We start from the raw sequence: 18,005 nt of genomic DNA, 5'->3' as shown, positions 1-18,005 counted from the left end.
CTCTCCAGGACCTGAGCTTGCAGCTCCGGGGTGGAGGTGTCTGCAGAGCTGCCAGCTGGGAGGAGATGGCTCCGGAACTCCCAGGTGCTACTCTCAGCTTCACACCCCGAGGGATGGGTGCCAAGAACGCCAAGGGGATCCCCGAGGCAGGGTGGGAAAGACGGAGAGGTTGAACTCCCCTAGATGCGGCCAGGTCCTCTCCTGGCATCGTCCTTGGTTAGGAATTCTCTCCACGGTCAGCAAGGACGAGCTGGACCGGTCCTGAACAGGCAGGGGTTAAAGGGAGGGGCCCTACAAGGATGACCCTCGGGGTGTGAGGTACCCAGACCCGTGAACAAAGACATTGGGGGGTGGGGTTCCCAGAGAAGAGTGGGTGGCACAGAAAGCGGGAATGCTGCCCTGCGCCCCAGAGACAGCGGGGACACCAAGCGACGCGCACCGACTCGCTCACGAGGCAGCCCGCGGGAGGGGTCGGCGTGAGCGCGCGCGGGGTCTCACGCGGCTCGGCGCGATGTGCGCATGCTCGCTCCGGCACTCTCCGGGCGGGGCTGGAGGCCCGGCGCTCCCGGGCGGGGGAGGAGCGCTCGCGCAGCCGCCCCTGACAGGCGCGGGCTCGGCGGCGGCTGCAGCGCGCAGCGCCGGGCCCTGCCGGAGCCGGACTAGCATGTGCCGCGTCTCCCCGGCGGCGACGGCTCCTCTGCAGAAGCCGCAGCGGCCACCATGGCCAAAGCCAGCGTGGAGCTCACCCGCGAGCTGCAAGGTACGAGGTCGCCTCTGTCCCCGGGACGCCCCGTCCGGGAGCATCCCAGACCCTGCGTTTTCCTGCCCGCGGTACACCCCAGCCTGGCGCCGGCGACCCCTTGTGCGTCCTCGCTCCAAAGCAGCCCCTACCCCTTGGTCCCCGCGCGGGTGTCGCTGTCCCCGGAGCATCCTCCTCTGCTTGCCTCACCCTATCAGGACCTTTCTGTCCCGGCACCGCCCGTCCCGCTCCTCGGTGACAGGTGCAGTTCTGCGCCGCGCTGCCGGGCCGGCTGTCAGTGTTCCTGACCCACCCCTCGGAGAGACGTCCGGTCTCCCCTCCGGAGAGTCCCCGCGTCCCCCACCCGCGCCGGGCGGGGCCAGGAGGTGGGAGCCGAGAGGTCCGGACCGCTGTTGGTCTCAATATCCTCCCTCCCCTCCGCCCCGCCCCGGAACTGGCCCTGGAGATGCTCCTAGGAGCTCGGCTGCGCCCAGACCAGGAGGGCAGAGAGTCAGGGGAAGAGCGCCTGGGTTGGAGCGAAAACCGAGAGCAAGGTCTCTGCGAGTCACCCTCTGCAATCCCAGCCTGCCCCCTTCTCAACACCCACCGCCTACACCTCAAGGCCTCTCCTGCTTACTGAGCTCTCAGACCCAGCCCAAACCAAGGCTGACCCCCAACGCTGCCACAGCCCTGACCCCCGAGGCTGGAGCACTGGCTCGCGCTAGCCCACGCAGAGAGCCGGACGCTCAAGGATACTCAGAGCGTGCTGCACTGTGGCGATTCCCCACACCTACACATTCAGAGGCACACAATCATAAGATGTGTGTACACACGACTTTACAGAAGCTGCATCCCTCACCACACATATGCATACTACGGGCTATCTGGACGGTTCGCCAGCAGATGGGTATGGGGCTCATTTACACACTAAAATCCTTCCCCTCACCCCCCAGTCTGGCACTGTGCCCCTTTCACAGCTGCAAACCAGCATGCTCATTCACACTTCTCTGTCCCCGCCAGTGCCACGCTCAGGCTCCTGGAGTCATCAGAAGTGTGCAGGCACCGTAGTAAAGGCACTGTCACATCCAGACCACTAGATACCATCAAGGGACACCCCCACACTCGCACACACTGACTCACTGTGTATGTGTTGATGGCTGCTGTAGTACATGGGTTAGAAACATCCTCACACCCTCAGAAGTGTAAGACACACCCTCCCACAAACACTGTCACTCAGCAACTATCCCTTGACTCAAGGACACCAGGAGGCAGAGTTTTCAGCGCACAAGACTCCCTCTAACAGGAAAAGTTACTCAAGAAGGAAAAGTCTCTGTCCTGTACTTTGTCCCTGTTTCTCTCTGCTCTCATCTGCCCCTGGCTCTGCCTCTCTCTGGAGAGCTCCGGGAGGTGGGGATGGCCAGGGTAAAGGGAGCTCTGAGCAGGCCCCCACTCACCCGCAGACAGTATCCGGAGGTGCCTGAGCCAAGGGGCTGTGCTCCAGCAACATCGTGTGAAGCTAGAGACAAAACCCAAGAAGTTTGAGGACAGAGTGCTGGTGAGGGCATTGGTCTGGGAGGGAGGAAGGAGTTGGGCAGGAGAGAGAGATGGGAAGGGCTGAGGAGACAAAGCTGGCGGGGGGCTGGACTGGGTCAAGTCCAGGAGCCTAGGGTAGGGCAGGAGAGGGGGCACAGCAGAGCTGAGTGGGCTAAAGGCGGGCAGGGCACCAGTGCCCAGGCAGCTACCATAAACCACCCCTGCTCTTTTCTGCAGGCCCTGACCTCCTGGCGCCTCCACCTTTTCCCCCTTAAGGTCCCTGCCAAGGTGAGTGGGGCAGAGAAATGGAGGACACCTGGGATGCTCCCCCCGACAGCTGGCAACCAGGCCTTTACCAAGAGGGGGGCATCCCTGTCCCTCCAGGTGGAGAGCTCCTTCAATGTCCTGGAGATCCGCGCCTTTAACACCCTCAGTCAGAACCAGGTGAGCACTAGCACTCGGCCTGCTGCTGGGCCAGCTGGAGAAGGGAATCCGTATCTGAGGCTGTCCGCTCCCTGTCCCCCAGATCCTGGTGGAGACTGAGCGAGGAACGGTGAGCATGCGGCTGCCATCAGCCGAGAGTGTGGACCAGGTGACCCGACATGTGAGCTCTGCCCTCTCCAAGGTCTGCCCTGGTCCTGGGTGAGTGGCAGACAAGGGTCCTTTGAGGAATTAAGCAGGGAGACTTCTCTTCCCCTGCTCCTAGGCTTCTGGGACACAGGAAAGATGCGTATGCCCCCCTCTTGCCTTCCTGGGGACTCAGAAGCTATGATTTAGGAAGAATTGAGAGCTTCTTTCCACCACCCTCTGGTGTTATTTGTTCACCTTCCAGGTGTTTGATCCGGCGTGGAAATGCAGACACCCCAGAGGGACCCCGAGACACATCCCCCAACTCTGAGACATCCACATCTACCACTCACAGTGTGTGTGGTGAGCAGGGGCAGGCAGTACTGTGGGACTGAGACTACCTCGTCCCATGTCCAGAGCATGCAGTTTTGCCAGAGGGGCCTTTGCCTACCCTAAGGGCTCCCCAGCTCCTGGATTTCAGGAGGCTCAGAGGGTAGCAGGAACCTAGGGCACGAGCATCTTCAGTGACCTTGACTGTTCCTTGAACCCCAAGCCTCCTCCCCGTCCCCTTACCATTCATGAAGCCAGCCCATCTCTCAACCACAGGTGGCTTCTCTGAGACCTACGCTGCCCTGTGTGACTACAATGGGCTGCACTGCCGTGAGGAAGTGCAGTGGGTATGTGGGCCGGGACCCAGCAGGGAGCAGGTGGGACGCAGAGGGAGGAGGAGAGCAAGGGTGGGGAGTGGGTACAAGCCAGTTCCACCTCTCCAAGGATGTGGACACCATCTACCATGCTGAGGATAACCGCGAGTTCAATCTTTTGGATTTCAGCCACCTGGAGAGCCGGTAAGCAGATGGGGCCGCGACTCAACCCCCTACACTCCCAACGCTGACCCTACCCAGGGTCTCCCTACTAGTCCCACCCACAGCCCCTGCTCTGTCTCCCCAGCTCCCCTACCTCTGCTGCCATCCACCCGTTGAGATTTTCCCAGGCCAGCACCCCCATCCCTCGCCTCTTCTTTCCTGTCACAGCCACCTGCTTACCACTTCCCACCCCTTCAATGTCCCCACAGAGACTTGGCCCTGATGGTGGCAGCCCTGGCCTACAACCAGTGGTTCACCAAACTCTACTGCAAAGACCTGCGGCTGGTAGGAATTAGGAAGGGCTGAGGGAGGGAAGAGTAGTGTCCTCCTTGGCTCCTGATCTCAGGACGCTTCTGTCCTCAGGGCTCAGAAGTGCTAGAACAGGTGCTACATACCCTGAGCAAGTCAGGGAGCCTCGAAGAGCTGGTGCTGGACAACGCCGGGCTTAAGACGTGAGGCCAGCCTCCTCTGTGGCCAGTGATGCCCCCATCGTGTGGTCTTAGGGTCCTGAAACCTCAGAGCATGGCCTGGGTCCTTGAGCTATCCCATCTAGCTCCTATCTTTAGAGAGGAGTCTGAGACCCAGAGAGGCCAGAAAGCAAACCAACAGTCAAGCTAGGACTCAGACCTCAGCCTCCTGATGCCCTAGATGCATGTGTGGCTTTCTCCAGTGCACCCCTTGCCCTATCCTCCCTTTCTGTCAACTACTAGCAGGGCGGGCTTCTCTAGGCTTGAACACACAGAGCTGGGCTTTGTCTCAGCACAACTTCCTAAGGCATGGAATGTCCCCAGGTACTCCAGAGAGGTGACGAGGTCCCTGGCAGGCCCCTGTGGGGCAGCCTCTGTGCTCTGACCATTGCAGCCCCAGCCAGGCAGGCAGGTAGAGGAGGTGGGGAACTCAGGGGCTGGGACCTGGGTCTCGGCTCAGGACAAATCCTTCCTCCCCTTCCCCAAAGGGACTTTGTCCAGAAGCTGGCCGGGGTGTTTGGGGAGAACGGGAGCTGTGTGCTGCATGCCCTCACTCTGTCCCACAACCCCATCGAGGACAAGGGTGAGCCCCAGCCCTGAATCTTATTCCCTCCACATGCAGAGCCTTTCCTAGCCCAGAACCCAACCCAGGTCTAACCAGGGGCTCTTTAGCCTGATGGCAGCCCCTGCCCCTGTATCTCCACCTTGGCCCCAGGCCTGCACCCCACTTGAGCCCCACCTGACTGTGCACCCACGCCCAGCCTCTCACAGGGCCCATTCTCTCTCCACTGCCCAGGTTTCCTCAGTCTGAGCCAGCAGCTCCTCTGCTTCCCCACTGGCCTCACCAAGCTGTGCCTGGCCAAGACTGCCATTTCCCCGCGAGGTACTCACATCAGGACCCCCGACCTCTGACCTCGGCCTTCCCCCAGTCTGCCTGCGATGTTGAGCCCCAGATGTGCACCCACACATTCACACCTCAGGGATCAATGGAGGAAAAGGAATCACATTTCGGGAGCGGGGAAGAGTTATACAGAGGGGGAAAGGTGGGGATGGGGGCCAACCCAGCCCAGTGCCCGCTGTGCTCAGGGCTCCAGGCGCTGGGCCAGACCTTCGGGGCCAACCCTGCCTTTGCCAGCTCCCTTCGATACCTGGACCTGAGCAAGAACCCTGGGCTGCTCGCCACAGACGAGGCCAATGTGAGTGCGTGGAGTGTTGCCTCAGCCCCCTGCAGAAGCACACTCAGGCCTCAGGACCTGAGAGTCTTCCGCTCTGCGGCCCCTGGGTTGGAGAAACTTTTCCACCCCTTCCCCCACAGTCTCTCTGTCCTCTCTTCCCCAGGCCCTCTACAGTTTCCTGGCCCAGCCCAATGCCCTGGTGCACCTGGACCTGTCAGGGACTGACTGCACTGTCGACCTGGTGAGGGGCTGGTAATGCAGGGAGCCAGGCAGAAGAGATTTAGGGAGGCCGGGGTGATGCCTGTCTCATCCTGTCTTCCCTGAGTACAGGGGTGGGCAGAGCCAGCAGGATGACTTCAGTTTCAGCTGTAGCTCATACCTGTGTGCATTTATCCAGGGCACAAGGCTGTGCCCCAAAGCCACCCCTCACTCCATTCCCTGATGTGTACCCTGACTTAGGGCTGCTCCACCAGTGGAGTAGGGTGAGTCCCCTAACTTGCAAAGACACCCTGGGAGCCGGTAGTGGCCCTGCTTTACACGCCCACTGCCTCTCAGTTGTTCCACACCCATGGCCACCAGGCAGCAATAGACCCACTTTCCGCAGTGAAGAAAACAGAGCCTTTGAGACCAAGTGGGGTGGTACATACCTATAACCCTAGCACTCTGAGAGGCTGAGGCAGGAGGATCCCAAGTTTGAGCCTGGATAGGGCAATTTATTGAGACTCTATCTCAAAATAAAAAATAATAAAAAGGCCTGGGAACATAGCTCAGTGCAAGGGTCCTGGGTTCAGTCCTCATTACTGGGGGAAAAAGTGACTTAAGAAGCGTAGGGGAAGAGCTCAGAGAGAGAGGCAGGAGCCAGGACCTTAAAGGGAGAGCAAGGGGAGTCTTTGCCCCACCCACCCTTGTCCTCCAAGCCCCTCCAAAGCCCTTCACTCTCCCTACAGCTTCTGGGCGCCCTGCTCCATGGCTGCTGCGCCCACCTCACCTACCTCAACCTGGCTCGCAACAGCTGCACCCACAGGTGGGGTCAGGAGGGCCAGGGAGGGCTGGCCAGGGAGGGCCACTGCTCGCCCTGTCTTTTGCTGACCACAGGGGTCTCCACAGGAAGGGCCGGGAGGCCCCGCCGGCCTTCAAGCAGTTCTTCAGCAGCGCCTACACACTGAGCCACGTCAACCTGTCGGCCACAAGGCTGCCCCTAGAGGCCCTCAGGTCGGGTGGGTGCGGGGTTGGGGGCATCTGGGCGCCATGGGGGTGTGGGGAGGACTGAATGTGGCCTATGACCTTCCTCCCACAGGGCACTGCTTCAGGGCCTCTCCCTCAACAGCCACCTCAGTGATCTGCACCTGGACCTCAGCAGCTGTGAGGTGAGTCCTCCATCTCCCCTCCCCCAGCCACCTGCCCCTCACCACCACCCCAGCATTCCTTTTTTCAACCAGAATCAAACCCCGGCTCCATCTTGCCACTGCACTTACCCCACTGTGTTCCCTGCCCTGACCACACCTCTGCTTTCCCTCTAGACTGGTCTGTGACCCTCCTTCCAGAGGCCATTCATTTTCCAAATCTATAACTCTGCCCCAAAAGCTTTGGGTGGGAGATACCAGGCTTTCCCAGCAGAGGGCAGGAGCAGGCTGTCTTAGTAGCAGCCTTTTTAGCGGCAGGAAGGGAGAGGCCCCAGGAAAGCATGGGCTGTGAAAAAGGGGTCTCCCTGATTTTACACTCAAGACCTGGTATGACTGTGAGTCTGGAGATCACTGCTGTGGTCCCTAAGAACTAAAGGTGCCCTGTCGCCCACCTCAAACCCTATGTTCCTTGCCTTACGCCATCTCCGCAGCTCCGCTCAGCAGGAGCTCAGGCCTTGCAGGAGCAGCTGGGATCTGTCACCTGTGTGGGCAGCCTTGATCTGTCAGACAATGGTGAGGAGCAGTGCCTCCTTGAGCAGGGGAAGAAGCCCGGGGGAGACTGTGGTAAGCCTCAGGCTTCAAGGCCAGGCCTCTCCCATCCGCTGACCAGGGTTCGACTCAGACCTCCTGACATTGGTGCCTGCACTCGGCAAGAACAAGTCCATCAAGCACCTGTTCCTGGGCAAGAACTTCAATGTCAAGGCCAAGTGAGCCCCCACCGCCACACCCACAGACCCTCGTCCTATCACCCATCTGACCTAGGCTCATGCACTACCCCTGGCCACCTCTCCCCTCCAACAGCATGACTCCAGCCCCCTCCCCTCCTGCCCTGAGCCCCGCCTCCCCACAGGACCCTGGAGGAGATCCTGCACAAGCTGGTACAGCTGATCCAGGAAGAGGACTGTGTGAGTGACCGGCCCTAGGAGGGGTCCTGCAGTGGCGGGGGCTGCAGGGACTGGGCCCAACCCCCGCTTGCCACTCAGTCCCTGCAGTCACTGTCAGTGGCAGACTCCCGGCTGAAGCTGCGAACCAGCATCCTCATCAATGCCCTGGGCAGCAACACCTGCCTGGCCAAGGTGGATCTGAGCGGCAATGGGATGGAGGACATCGGGGCCAAGATGCTGTCCAAGGCCTTGCAGATAAACTCCTCCCTCAGGTGATGCCAGCACCTGGACCCTCAGACCCCAAGCCCCAAGACTCCCTGCTGGGCTCCATGCCCTGATCCCCAGCCTGTGGAAGACACCCAGTCCCAGAACTGGCTCTGAGTCAGCCTCGGTACCCAGGAAAGGAGGGAGGGTTCCATCCCTGGCTCATAATGGGGACCCAGAGAGAGGCAGGTGACAAATTGGAGCTCCCCCTCTCCCCAGAACTATCCTATGGGATCGGAATAATACATCTGCCCTGGGCTTCCTGGACATCGCAAGGGCTCTGGAGAGGTGAGTTGACCAAGGCTGTCCCCTGATTCAAGCCCCCAGCCACCCTGTGGGAGGACCAGGTATGAGCTACCCCAGCTGCACCCCAATCTCCTTGACTTATTCATAGAAAAATGAGGAAGGGCCGGGGCATGGTGGCGCACACCTGTAATCCCAGCACTAGGGAAGCTGAGGCAGGAGGAGCACCACAAGTTCAAGGCCAGCCTGGGCTACAAAGTGAGTTCAAGACAGCCTGAACTACATAGATCTCAAAAAAAAAAAAAAAAAAAAAAAGGAAGGTCTGTGGAAGAGGAAATGGTGGGCGAGGGGTGGGTTTTAGGGAGCCAGGCTGCTCGTTTTTAGGTGTTTCCCCACCCAGCTGTACTGTTGTGTCCCACAGCAACCACACACTGCGTTTTATGTCTTTCCCGGTGAGCGACATCTCCCAAGCCTACCGCAGCGCTCCTGAGCGCACTGAAGACGTCTGGCAGAAGGTGCTAGTGCCGTGCTGAGTGCGGTGGGACAACAAGGGGCAGAGGGCAGCCCACATCCCCAGCCCTGACCCTGCCCTCTCCGTCATCTCCAGATCCAGTGGTGCCTGGTGAGGAACAACCACTCCCAAACGTGCCCCCAGGAGCAGGCATTCAGGCTGCAGCAGGGCCTGGTGACCAGCAGCGCCGAGCAAGTAAACATTTCCCTCCAGAACACATGGGGCAGGCACGGGGCTCGCAGGGCTCAGGAGTGAGGTGGTGGAACACAGGGTGGGGGCACAGAGTATCACATGGCCCTTAACTGGACTGAGCAAGTGGGGGAGCAAAAAGACAGGAAATTTAGAATGTGGGCCCTTACATGTGTAGACAAATAGTGGGTAGCCCCCAGACAAGGGGTACACAGGACTTGAGGAGTTCAACTGGGCATTCAGGGACATACCAGGAAAGACCAGGCCACCCAGAGACATTTCCACCACCATCCTCAGGGGGGCACCAGTAGCACCCATAGGCCCAACCTGGAATGCCTGACACTCCTGCCCCTGTGCTCCAGATGCTGCAGCGGCTGTGCGGACGAGTGCAGGAGGAGGTGCGGGCCCTGAGGTTATGCCCTCTGGAGCCTGTGCAGGATGAACTTCTCTATGCTCGGGACCTCATCAAGGATGCCAAGAACTCCCGGGCGGTGAGCGCTCTGACCATGCCAACCCAGGCGGTCCAGGCACTGCCCAATGCCTCTATCCTCCTAGTCCAGGGCCCCCAAGGATCTCCTAAGGCCTCATTCTAGTCTCTAAATCTTACACCTTCCTTCCCCAGCTGTTTCCCAGTCTCTATGAGCTGGGCCATGTGCTGGCCAATGATGGGCCTGTGCGGCAGAGGCTGGAGTCGGTGGCCAGTGAGGTGTCGAAAGCTGTGGACAAGGAGCTGCAGGCAAGTCCGGGGGGAGGGAGGAAGCCATGAGGGAGCTCAGCATTCACCAGGGCCCTAAGCTTAGAGCTGATGGGGCAATTACTAGAGGGCAAGAAGTAAATGCACAGAGATGAGACCACCCATAGTTCCCCTGTGCCAAGGCACCAAGGTCATACAAGTCTTGGATATTTTTTCAGCTCTTATTTGAGCCCTGAACTCCTAACTCTCCCCTGTCTGTATTCTGATCCTTGAACTGACTTCCCCACCACCACCCCCGCCAGATGGTAGGGGATAAAGAGCACTGACCAAGAAATGGGGAAGCCTGAGTATCCCAGGCTCTGACACAGCCATGTGATCTCCGGCAGGTCCCTCAGTCTCACTGCAGGGACTACAAAAGATAGGCTACAGTCGCTTCCCCTGTGATGTGAGCCCTGAGCCTGTCCCCTTGGGGCTGTGGCCTCCTTTTCCTTCACCAGGTGATCCTGGAGTCCATGGTCAGCCTGACACAGGAGTTATGCCCTGTGGCCATGCGGGTGGCCGAGGGACACAACAAGATGCTGAGCAACGTGGCAGAGCGCGTCACTGTGCCCCGGAACTTCATCCGAGGGGCTCTGCTGGAGCAAGCGGGACAGGACATTCAGAACAAGCTGGAGTGAGAGGCTAAGGCTTGGCCCCGGGGCGGGGCTGGATTTGGCCCCGAGCACTTAGGGACTTGTGAATTATCAGCAATGAATAATAAATGGAAAATCTCCATTACAAGGGATAAATCTTTAACCGAGTGCAACCTTTCTATTCAGGGTCTGACTAGTCTTTGCCCTAGAAATCTTAGTGCTGAGCTAGGGTTTAGGAGCCAGGGTGGTGCACAAACGGGTATACACACACAAAGTCACACATATACACCAACAGTTGCCTCTGGGAAGCAAAACACAACCTCCTCAGAGACCTGGCGAAGAAAAACGGTGTAAGACAGGTACATAGGGAACCCTTCTCCTCCAGCCAGTCTTTACTGCACTCAGAGTTCTTTCCTTCAGGGGTCAGGGTGCTACAGGATGCCACATCCCAAAGCAAAGGAGATGAGTATGCATATCTGGGGAATAGCCAGCCTCAAGAAGTGCTGATTTCTACTCTTGCATTAGCAACCAGCAAGGTTTGCTGAGCACCCAAACTTACATAGTTCTGTTCCACTGGAGCATCTGACCTGGAGCCTCCTTCTCCTCTTTCAGTTCCTCTTGGCCCATACACACCTGGGCTGAGGAGGTCAGGGGTGGGACAAGTCATGAGTGTGGTGGCCCTGAGTGCCTCCGACAGCAGCCATGTTCTGTGTGGGCAGCCAGGCCAGCTGTGCCATTCTCTCAGGCATCCAGGCAAGGAGGTGCTGAGGCTCAGAAGCCAGGCAGGGGCTGGCTAAGCAGTCTCACCTATGCCCACAGTGAGGTGAAGCTCTCGGTCGTTACCTATTTGACCAACTCCATAGTGGACGAGATCCTGCAGGAGCTATACCACTCCCACAAGAGCCTGGTAAGTCTGAACTCGTCTAGGCTCCTCCCCTTCCAGACTGCTGGAGGTGGACCACTTTCCTGAGATCCTGTTCACACCTGTCTTCCCAGGCCCGGCACCTGACCCAGCTAAGGACACTGTCAGATCCACAAGGAGGGCCAGGCCAAGGGCAAGATCTGTCCTCTCGAGGCCGAGGCCGGAACCACGACCATGAGGAGACCACAGATGATGAGCTTGGGACCAACATTGTGAGCCCTCTGTACCTCTCTCTCCCTTTGCCTGGGTCTGCCCCCTTGAACCTACCTAGCCTGCTCCCCACCCCGCCTCCACTGTCTGGGTCCTCTCTCCAGCTCCCTGTGCCTGACTCATCTCTTCCCTCACCCACTGTCTCGGCCACCTGAGGAGAAAGAGACAAGATGGGTTTTAAAAAGGCTGTATAAGGAGTGGGGGGTTCAGGTGAGGATCTAGGATTTGACACCCAACCTACCCTTTGTCTTCATTCCTGCAGGACACTATGGCCATCAAAAAGCAGAAACGCTGCCGCAAGATCCGCCCCGTATCTGCCTTCATCAGTGAGTCCCGCAGCCTTGGTTCTAACGTCTGTCAGACTCCCAGCCTTTCCCCAGGCCCTTTTTCCTTTTCTTTTTTCTCTACCTCTCCATCCTCCTCTCTCCCTGTCCCTGTTGCTAGTCCCTCTAACAGTGCTGTGCCCACAGGTGGGAGCCCTCAGGACATGGAAAGCCAACTGGGGAACCTCGGGATCCCCCCTGGCTGGTTCTCAGGACTCGGGGGCAGCCAGCCCACAGCTAGTGGCTCCTGGGAAGGTCTATCTGAGCTGCCCACTCATGGCTATAAACTGAGGCATCAAACACAAGGGAGGCCCCGGCCGCCCAGGACCACCCCTCCAGGACCTGGCCGGCCCAGTGTGAGTCCCAAAGGCCTTGTAAGCAGACCAACTTTCCATAGCAAAGCCAGAACAAGGGGTTCTATCTTTAGGACCCAGAGGGCAGAGACACTAGCTTGGAGGGTTGGGTCAGGACTCCAGGCAAGCTGTAAAACAGTTGAGGTATTATTCAGTTTGGAGAAGAGCTATACCTTACTACAAATATGAAACCTCTGTCTAGCCAGGCTTGGTGGCACATACCTGTAGTCCCAGCTACTCCAGAGGCAAGGCAGGAGAATACCTTGAGCCCATGAGTTTGAGACCCGCAACATAGGCATACATATCAAGACCCCATCTCAGAAAGAAAAAAAATCTTTGTCTGCCCGGCAGGGACATTTTCATTTTGGTGAAGAATAATGCTAAGACCCAATAAGCTTAGGAGATGCCCAGGCAAACTGAAGTCTAAATTTCCATAGGGCTAACTCCAATGGGGAAGGCTCTGAGTGGAGGGGAAGTGGGCCTTCCTGAGCCTGATGAAATATCTCACAGGCCTTTCCTCCCAGCAGGTACCAGTGGCTGGGACACGCCAGGAGAACGGGACCACCAGCTGCCTGGATGAGGGGCTGGAGGACTTCTTCAGCCGGAGGGTCATGGATGAGAGCTCCAGGTGTGACGCCCAAACGCACTCCCATTCAGCAGGTCCCGAGGCTACTAAAGCACTTGTCCTCCAGCTCCCTCCAAGTCTCCAGCCACAGTACCCCCAAGCCAGCCTGTCTGAGACACTCCCCACATCCTAACCCTTCCATGTCCATCTCTTAGTTCCCACAGCCTCTAAATCTCCTCAGGGTGACGGGAAAGGAGGGAACCACAAGAGTGCGATGGTGGGACAGGGCCGGGGTAACAGGCACGGGGATGGGGTGGGTGTGAGTCCCTGAAGACTGTAGTCTCTGTCACATATTTTTATTCAAATCAACTCACCTTTTTTCACTGAGTCTAGACCTAAGCATTGTCAGATTGCTGAGGGTCTGTCAGGGAGCTGGGTCACTGGAGAAACTGAGGATTTGTGGGGGACAGGGGTGTCTGAGCGGAGGAGTTGATGTTGGAGAATGAAGCTGCTGGAGGAAGCATCTCTCCGGAGGATGGAGTAGAGGGGGCACAGTGTAGCAGGAGAGGCTAGATGAGAGGGCAGCGGGCGATTGGAGTATTCAGGATGGACCAATACCAGCACCACTGTAGGCTCCATCTGCCACTTGTCACTGACTCACCCCAACTCTGCCCAGCTACCCCCGAACTCTGAGGACGGTGCGGCCAGGCCTCTCGGAGCCACCACTGCCTCCGCTCCAGAAGAAGAGACGCCGAGGACTGTTTCACTTTCGCCGTCCTCGGAGCTTCAAGGGGGACAGGGGGCCAGGGTCCCCCACCACTGGACTCTTCCTCCCTCCGCCCCCGCCCCCACCCCCAACTCAGGAGAGCCCCCCTAGCCCAGAGCCCCCAAGCCTCGGCAATAACTCTTCTCCTTGCTGGAGCCCAGAGGAGGAGAGCAGCCTCCTGCCCGGATTTGGGGCGGGCCGGGGGCCTTCGTTCCGCAGGAAGATGGTAAGTGAGACGGGAGAGATGTGTCCTGTCCTCCTGTGCTAGATGTAGCCCATTCCCTGACCCCACCCTAGAGGGGGAGCTAAGACCCAGAGTTCCAGGGAACACTGATCATCAGTTCCCCTCTCCTGGAGAGTGGACTAGGGTTTGGTGGCCCAGAGCATGCTGAGAGGGCTGCGTGTGGAGTGGAGCATTGGCAGGAGTCCTCACAGGGTGTGGGGTGGACTTCCTTAGGCATGGGAGCTGCGTGGGACAGAGGAACCCCCAGGGGCTGCCCTGCAGCCTGGGGAGCCCCTTCTCCATCAGGGACTGCTTGTCACCAGGAGACCTCGTTCCAGGGCACTGAGGGGTCAGAGGCAGGGGAGGGGAGCACAGCCCCAGGGACAGCACAGCAGCCGGCGGTACATGGTGTTGCCCTGCCTGGATTAGGAAGAGCCAAGGGTTGGAGCTTCGATGGGAAACGAGAGGTGAGGGGAGCTTGGGGCAGCAAACTGAGCGTCCTGTGGGTCCATTTCCACCCTTGCCTCCTCCTTCCTGGGGACTCAGTGGAGAGAATGCGTCCTTTGGCCTTAGGAGGTGTTGGCTGCAGTTCTGCCCCTACCACACACTTGTCAGGGAGTCCGGCTCTTTTTCAGAGGAGTTTCACAAAAACACTTACCTCCAGAGCTCCGTTCCTCAACCTCGGTGACTTCGTTACAACCTTTATGATGGATTTTTACCTTATCCATACACCTTGAATTATTATTTACCTAATTATTTTTTACTTAAATCAACTCACTTTTTTTAACCTGGTCTAAACCTGAGCAATATCATCTTTAAAATCTCAGCTTTTTGTACAAGGCACTTTTTCCTACTACACATAAATAAACACACAACTATTATGGCAGCAGTATGTTCATTTGTGTAAACCATTTCTTATGCCCCTAGGGTGTCATGGGTACCACCCCTTGGGAAACATGACCCAAATATCTAGGAACTGGCAACATAAAATGACACAAGATGCTAAAGCAGAGCCCTTTGTCAGCTGCAGTGCCCCTTGGGGATACTTGTGTCACAGCTGACTCAGTTCTGCTTTCAGGGCACAGGTCCTGACCTGGAGGACAGCACCCAGGCATGGCAGAAACGGCGCTCTTCAGATGACGCAGGTGAGCCTGACACCCTTGCTGCCTTTTATGCTTCTCTCAGGGGCCCCTGCTAATTTTCCTTTTCACTTTCCTCCTTCCACTTCCATGTCCCTCCCTCCACTCTTAGGTCCTGGAGCCTGGAAGCCCCCACCACCACCCCAAAGCAGCAAACCAAGCTTCAGCGCCATGCGCCGAGCAGAGGCCACATGGCACATAGGTATGGAGAGGCCCCTCTCGGGCGGAAGCGCTAACAGCCCAGGGTGTGTCCAGGCAAACAGAAACGATGGCCTCCACTGTGGGCAATTCATGATCAAGGTGGGGCAGAGAGAAGTCAACACAGTAAAAACATGTAAGAATGTTTACAGAGCTACACCCAAAAAGAGCAACAGCCCAATCCAAAGAAAGATTCTACAGAACAGAAGTGGCTTCTGGGATTTAACAAACCGGACCACTGCCTTGTGGATGGGTCCAGTGACTATTCTAGGGCAGGTATCGCCTTGTTCACCTTCAGCACAGTGGTGCCCTCATTCCATGTCTTAGCTGGGAACAGGATGGGCAAGTCAAACTGCCAGTCAGTGCCAGCTCTGTAGGCCTACTTCAGACACTCTAGCCTCCAGAAACAGCTTGCAACTGGTCCTCAGGTTACTCAGAAAGGTGCCCCCCGCCCAAAAAAATGCAAGTGCTCTGCCTTAGAGGTCAGGAGCCCTAGATATTAGTCCCATCAGCCACCCAGGACCTTCAGTGGGTCATTTACTTTTTTACTTCATGACTGGAGGAATAAAAGGGCCAATTGTCCCAGGTATGATGTTTCCTTCCTGCTGAATTCAGGGACCTTCTGCTTAAGCAGCCACTAAAGAAAAGCTGGTCGGCTCACTATCAGCTTAAGTTCCAAAGGTCTGGAATACGACCCCTGAAAATACTGACATGGACAAAATCACCCTATACACGGAGACACCCCTCACATTCTAAGGCCAGGATATAGGACTGGACAAAGCTCAGAGATGAGCCTGCAGGGCTGGCGTGGGGCTTCCCACTCCTTGTCCCGCACTACCCTATTCTGCCCTTGCCCCTCTCTGCCCCATAGGTCAGAGCTAGGCTAGCCTGAGGCCTGGCAGTGCCTGTGCGCCTGTACTATCCTCCAAGCCCCTTATCCTTGTTAATGCCCTGTGCCTCACACAAACTAGGTAAAGCGTCTGAAGTAGGGATGCATCCTTCACTTAGGGAACCACAACAGCAGATGTTCCACAGCACACACGCCTCACAGAGACACTCGCCCCCTTAGGTATTCTACCTCCAGCTTGCATTACTTAAGGCCATCCTCAAGCTCTCACCATCTAATCGGACTGGCACACTGTTCTGGGAATGCCAGGCTGCAGCCTTGGCAGGACCCTGGGCACTGCAGCCCTGGATGGGCAGCCGTGCCTGTGTTGCCCAGCAGGCCCCACATTCTGGCTCTACCCCACATGAAAAGGTCTGGGCTGTGCTCTGCAAAAGAGTTAGCCAGGCCAGAGCCCCTCCAGAGGTGACAGCCTCAGGGAGATGCTGGGGACCAAGGCTAAGGAAAAGTGGGAGTAGAAGGGGACATTGAAGGCAGAGATGTTAGAGCCAACGGGCCTGGAGGGGGACGGGCCTGGCCGGTGAGGGTGTTGTGCGAGAAGACTGGGGAGGGTTCTGGCAGAATGCCTTTTCCTGGACTCCTCCTGCTGCCCCCCACCCCCAGCCGAGGAGAGTGCCCCCAGCCACAGCTGCCAGAGCCCCAGCCCAGCCTCCCAAGATGGAGAGGAAGAGAAAGAGGGGACTTTCTTCCCAGAGAGGACAGTTCCAGCAAGGAATGCCAAGGTGAGGGCCAGCAAGGTGGATAGGGAGGGTACTTTGATGGGGCAGAGACTAATCCAGCATCTTCCTCCTCTGCCAGCTGCAGGACCCTCCTTTAGCTCCACGGCCCCCCAAGCCAGTGGCTGTGCCCAGGGGCCGCCGACCCCCCCAGGTGCCAGGGGGAAGGGAGGAGGCTGAGACTGGGGCTGCAGCCCCAGGAGTCAACAAGCCCCGGCTGAGGCTGGGCTCACAGCAAGACCAAGAGGAACCTGAAGTCCAAGGTCCGCCATCCTGGCTGAGTGGGGGGCTCAGGCAACCACTGTGATTTTGCTACCCAGATTGGGTCATTTTCCAAGGGATGGGATAAATGACAACGAGGAGTCACATTCTGGATAAGCACCCCAGTTTGTGAGCTTCCTGTGGCTGTCATTTCAGGGCTCCCCGACCCAGGCCGCCGGACTGCCCCCTTGAAGCCCAAAAGGACACGGCGCGCACAGTCCTGTGACAAACTGGAGCCTGATAGAAGACAGCCTCCTGACCCCACAGGTGCTAGTGGTAAGGGGGTGGGTCCCCCTTACCACCAGTCTGTCCATCTGTCTGTTATTGTACCTCCTTAAGCCCCAACATGGGGTAGTTTTCTCTCCCTGCCCAGGAGACAGGGCTCCCTGGATTTGTCCCCAGCAGGAACCAGTGAGCCCGGAACAGACTGACAGCCGCTGCAGCATCTTCCCCAGCCTTCCTCTCGACATGTGCCTCACAAGGACTCAGACCCCCACCCATTCCTGCTCCCCCAGACCTCCCGCTAGCCCCTGTCCTACAGAGACAGGATGTAGGGCTGGGCATAGAGGAGCAGGAGGCAGGGGGACCGGAAGGGAGGAAGCAACCTGGAGAAAGGGAGGCGCTCATTGCCTGCCTCCATGCCTTGCTCTGCAGAGAGCTTTGGGTGGACCTGTCTCCTCCCCTGGGAGGGTGGATCGCTGTCCCTCTACCCCCAGGGGCTTCTCCCCACTTGTATAGAATAAAAAAAAAAATAATAAACAGTCTGCTTCGAGTCTCTGTCTTCCCCATTCACTGCCCCTCACCTCCTACCATCTGCTCCTTTCACACAGGCCCCCAGGGCTCGGCCACAGTGGGAAAAATAAGAAACCCCACCAGGAGGGGGTTGAGCCTCTGGGAGGAGAAGGAGGAAACAGAGAGCTGTTGAAAGAAAGGGACAAGGGGCTGGGGATTTAGCTCAGCGGCAAAAGCGCCTGCCTGGCAAGCGCAAGGTCGTGAGTTCAGTTCCCGGTACCGGAGAAAAACCAAAAAAACAAAAAAAAACCCCCCCCAAAAAAAAAAAAAGAAAGGGACAGACAAGTCCCCAAGTTAAGTTGGGGTTAGGTGCAGGGTCAGGACTGCAGAAAGGACACCAATGACAGAAATCAACAAATTGTATGTGTCCAGTTTCAGGGTGCAATGGGGTTGGAAGACAGCCACAGGAAGCTCACAAACTGGGGTGCTTATCCAGTATATGGGGGTGGGGGCAGAGTGTGTGTAC

General features: G+C 57.8%; 1 protein-coding gene and 1 long non-coding RNA gene across 14 annotated transcripts in view; one reads left to right on the top strand and one right to left on the bottom strand.

The window, feature by feature from the left end:
• The window catches only part of LOC106147743, a 61,738-nt gene extending 59,712 nt beyond the window's left edge, over nucleotides 1-2,026 (bottom strand). For both annotated transcript variants that reach the window (XR_001232670.1, XR_001232671.1), the window contains exon 1: nucleotides 1,880-2,026. This is a non-coding gene — a long non-coding RNA (uncharacterized LOC106147743). The remainder of the gene's footprint in view (nucleotides 1-1,879) is intronic.
• Lrrc16b (leucine rich repeat containing 16B) lies at nucleotides 4-17,511 on the top strand. Of its 12 annotated transcripts, XM_013510413.1 has the most exons (41): nucleotides 4-760; nucleotides 958-1,293; nucleotides 2,200-2,294; nucleotides 2,510-2,560; nucleotides 2,657-2,716; nucleotides 2,799-2,914; nucleotides 3,105-3,202; nucleotides 3,446-3,516; nucleotides 3,614-3,687; nucleotides 3,915-3,990; nucleotides 4,069-4,157; nucleotides 4,661-4,755; nucleotides 4,969-5,055; nucleotides 5,259-5,368; nucleotides 5,511-5,588; nucleotides 6,295-6,371; nucleotides 6,455-6,559; nucleotides 6,645-6,714; nucleotides 7,182-7,263; nucleotides 7,361-7,457; nucleotides 7,601-7,655; nucleotides 7,734-7,906; nucleotides 8,118-8,186; nucleotides 8,563-8,656; nucleotides 8,749-8,847; nucleotides 9,204-9,332; nucleotides 9,464-9,577; nucleotides 10,033-10,208; nucleotides 10,987-11,074; nucleotides 11,164-11,301; nucleotides 11,562-11,625; nucleotides 11,770-11,978; nucleotides 12,500-12,603; nucleotides 13,217-13,532; nucleotides 13,853-13,996; nucleotides 14,608-14,674; nucleotides 14,781-14,870; nucleotides 16,374-16,492; nucleotides 16,569-16,749; nucleotides 16,904-17,023; nucleotides 17,150-17,511. In XM_013510413.1, exons 2-41 carry the CDS (start codon nucleotides 1,206-1,208, stop codon nucleotides 17,176-17,178), a joined length of 4,197 nt encoding a protein of 1,398 aa, XP_013365867.1. In that variant the 5' UTR covers nucleotides 4-760; nucleotides 958-1,205; the 3' UTR covers nucleotides 17,179-17,511. The 12 variants fall into 12 exon arrangements, with proteins under 12 accessions (XP_013365867.1, XP_005377115.1, XP_013365875.1 ...); XM_005377058.2 differs by lacking the exon at nucleotides 958-1,293 and having other exon boundaries at nucleotides 12,503-12,603; nucleotides 13,868-13,996; nucleotides 16,904-17,014; nucleotides 17,153-17,511; XM_013510421.1 differs by lacking the exon at nucleotides 958-1,293 and having other exon boundaries at nucleotides 12,503-12,603; nucleotides 13,868-13,996.
• Nucleotides 17,512-18,005: the final 494 nt, after the last annotated feature.

This window comes from Chinchilla lanigera, unplaced genomic scaffold (assembly GCF_000276665.1).
Source record: "Chinchilla lanigera isolate Chin_1 unplaced genomic scaffold, ChiLan1.0 scaffold00008, whole genome shotgun sequence".
NCBI lineage: Eukaryota > Metazoa > Chordata > Mammalia > Rodentia > Chinchillidae > Chinchilla > Chinchilla lanigera.
This window is presented reverse-complemented; position numbering and strand designations above follow the sequence as displayed.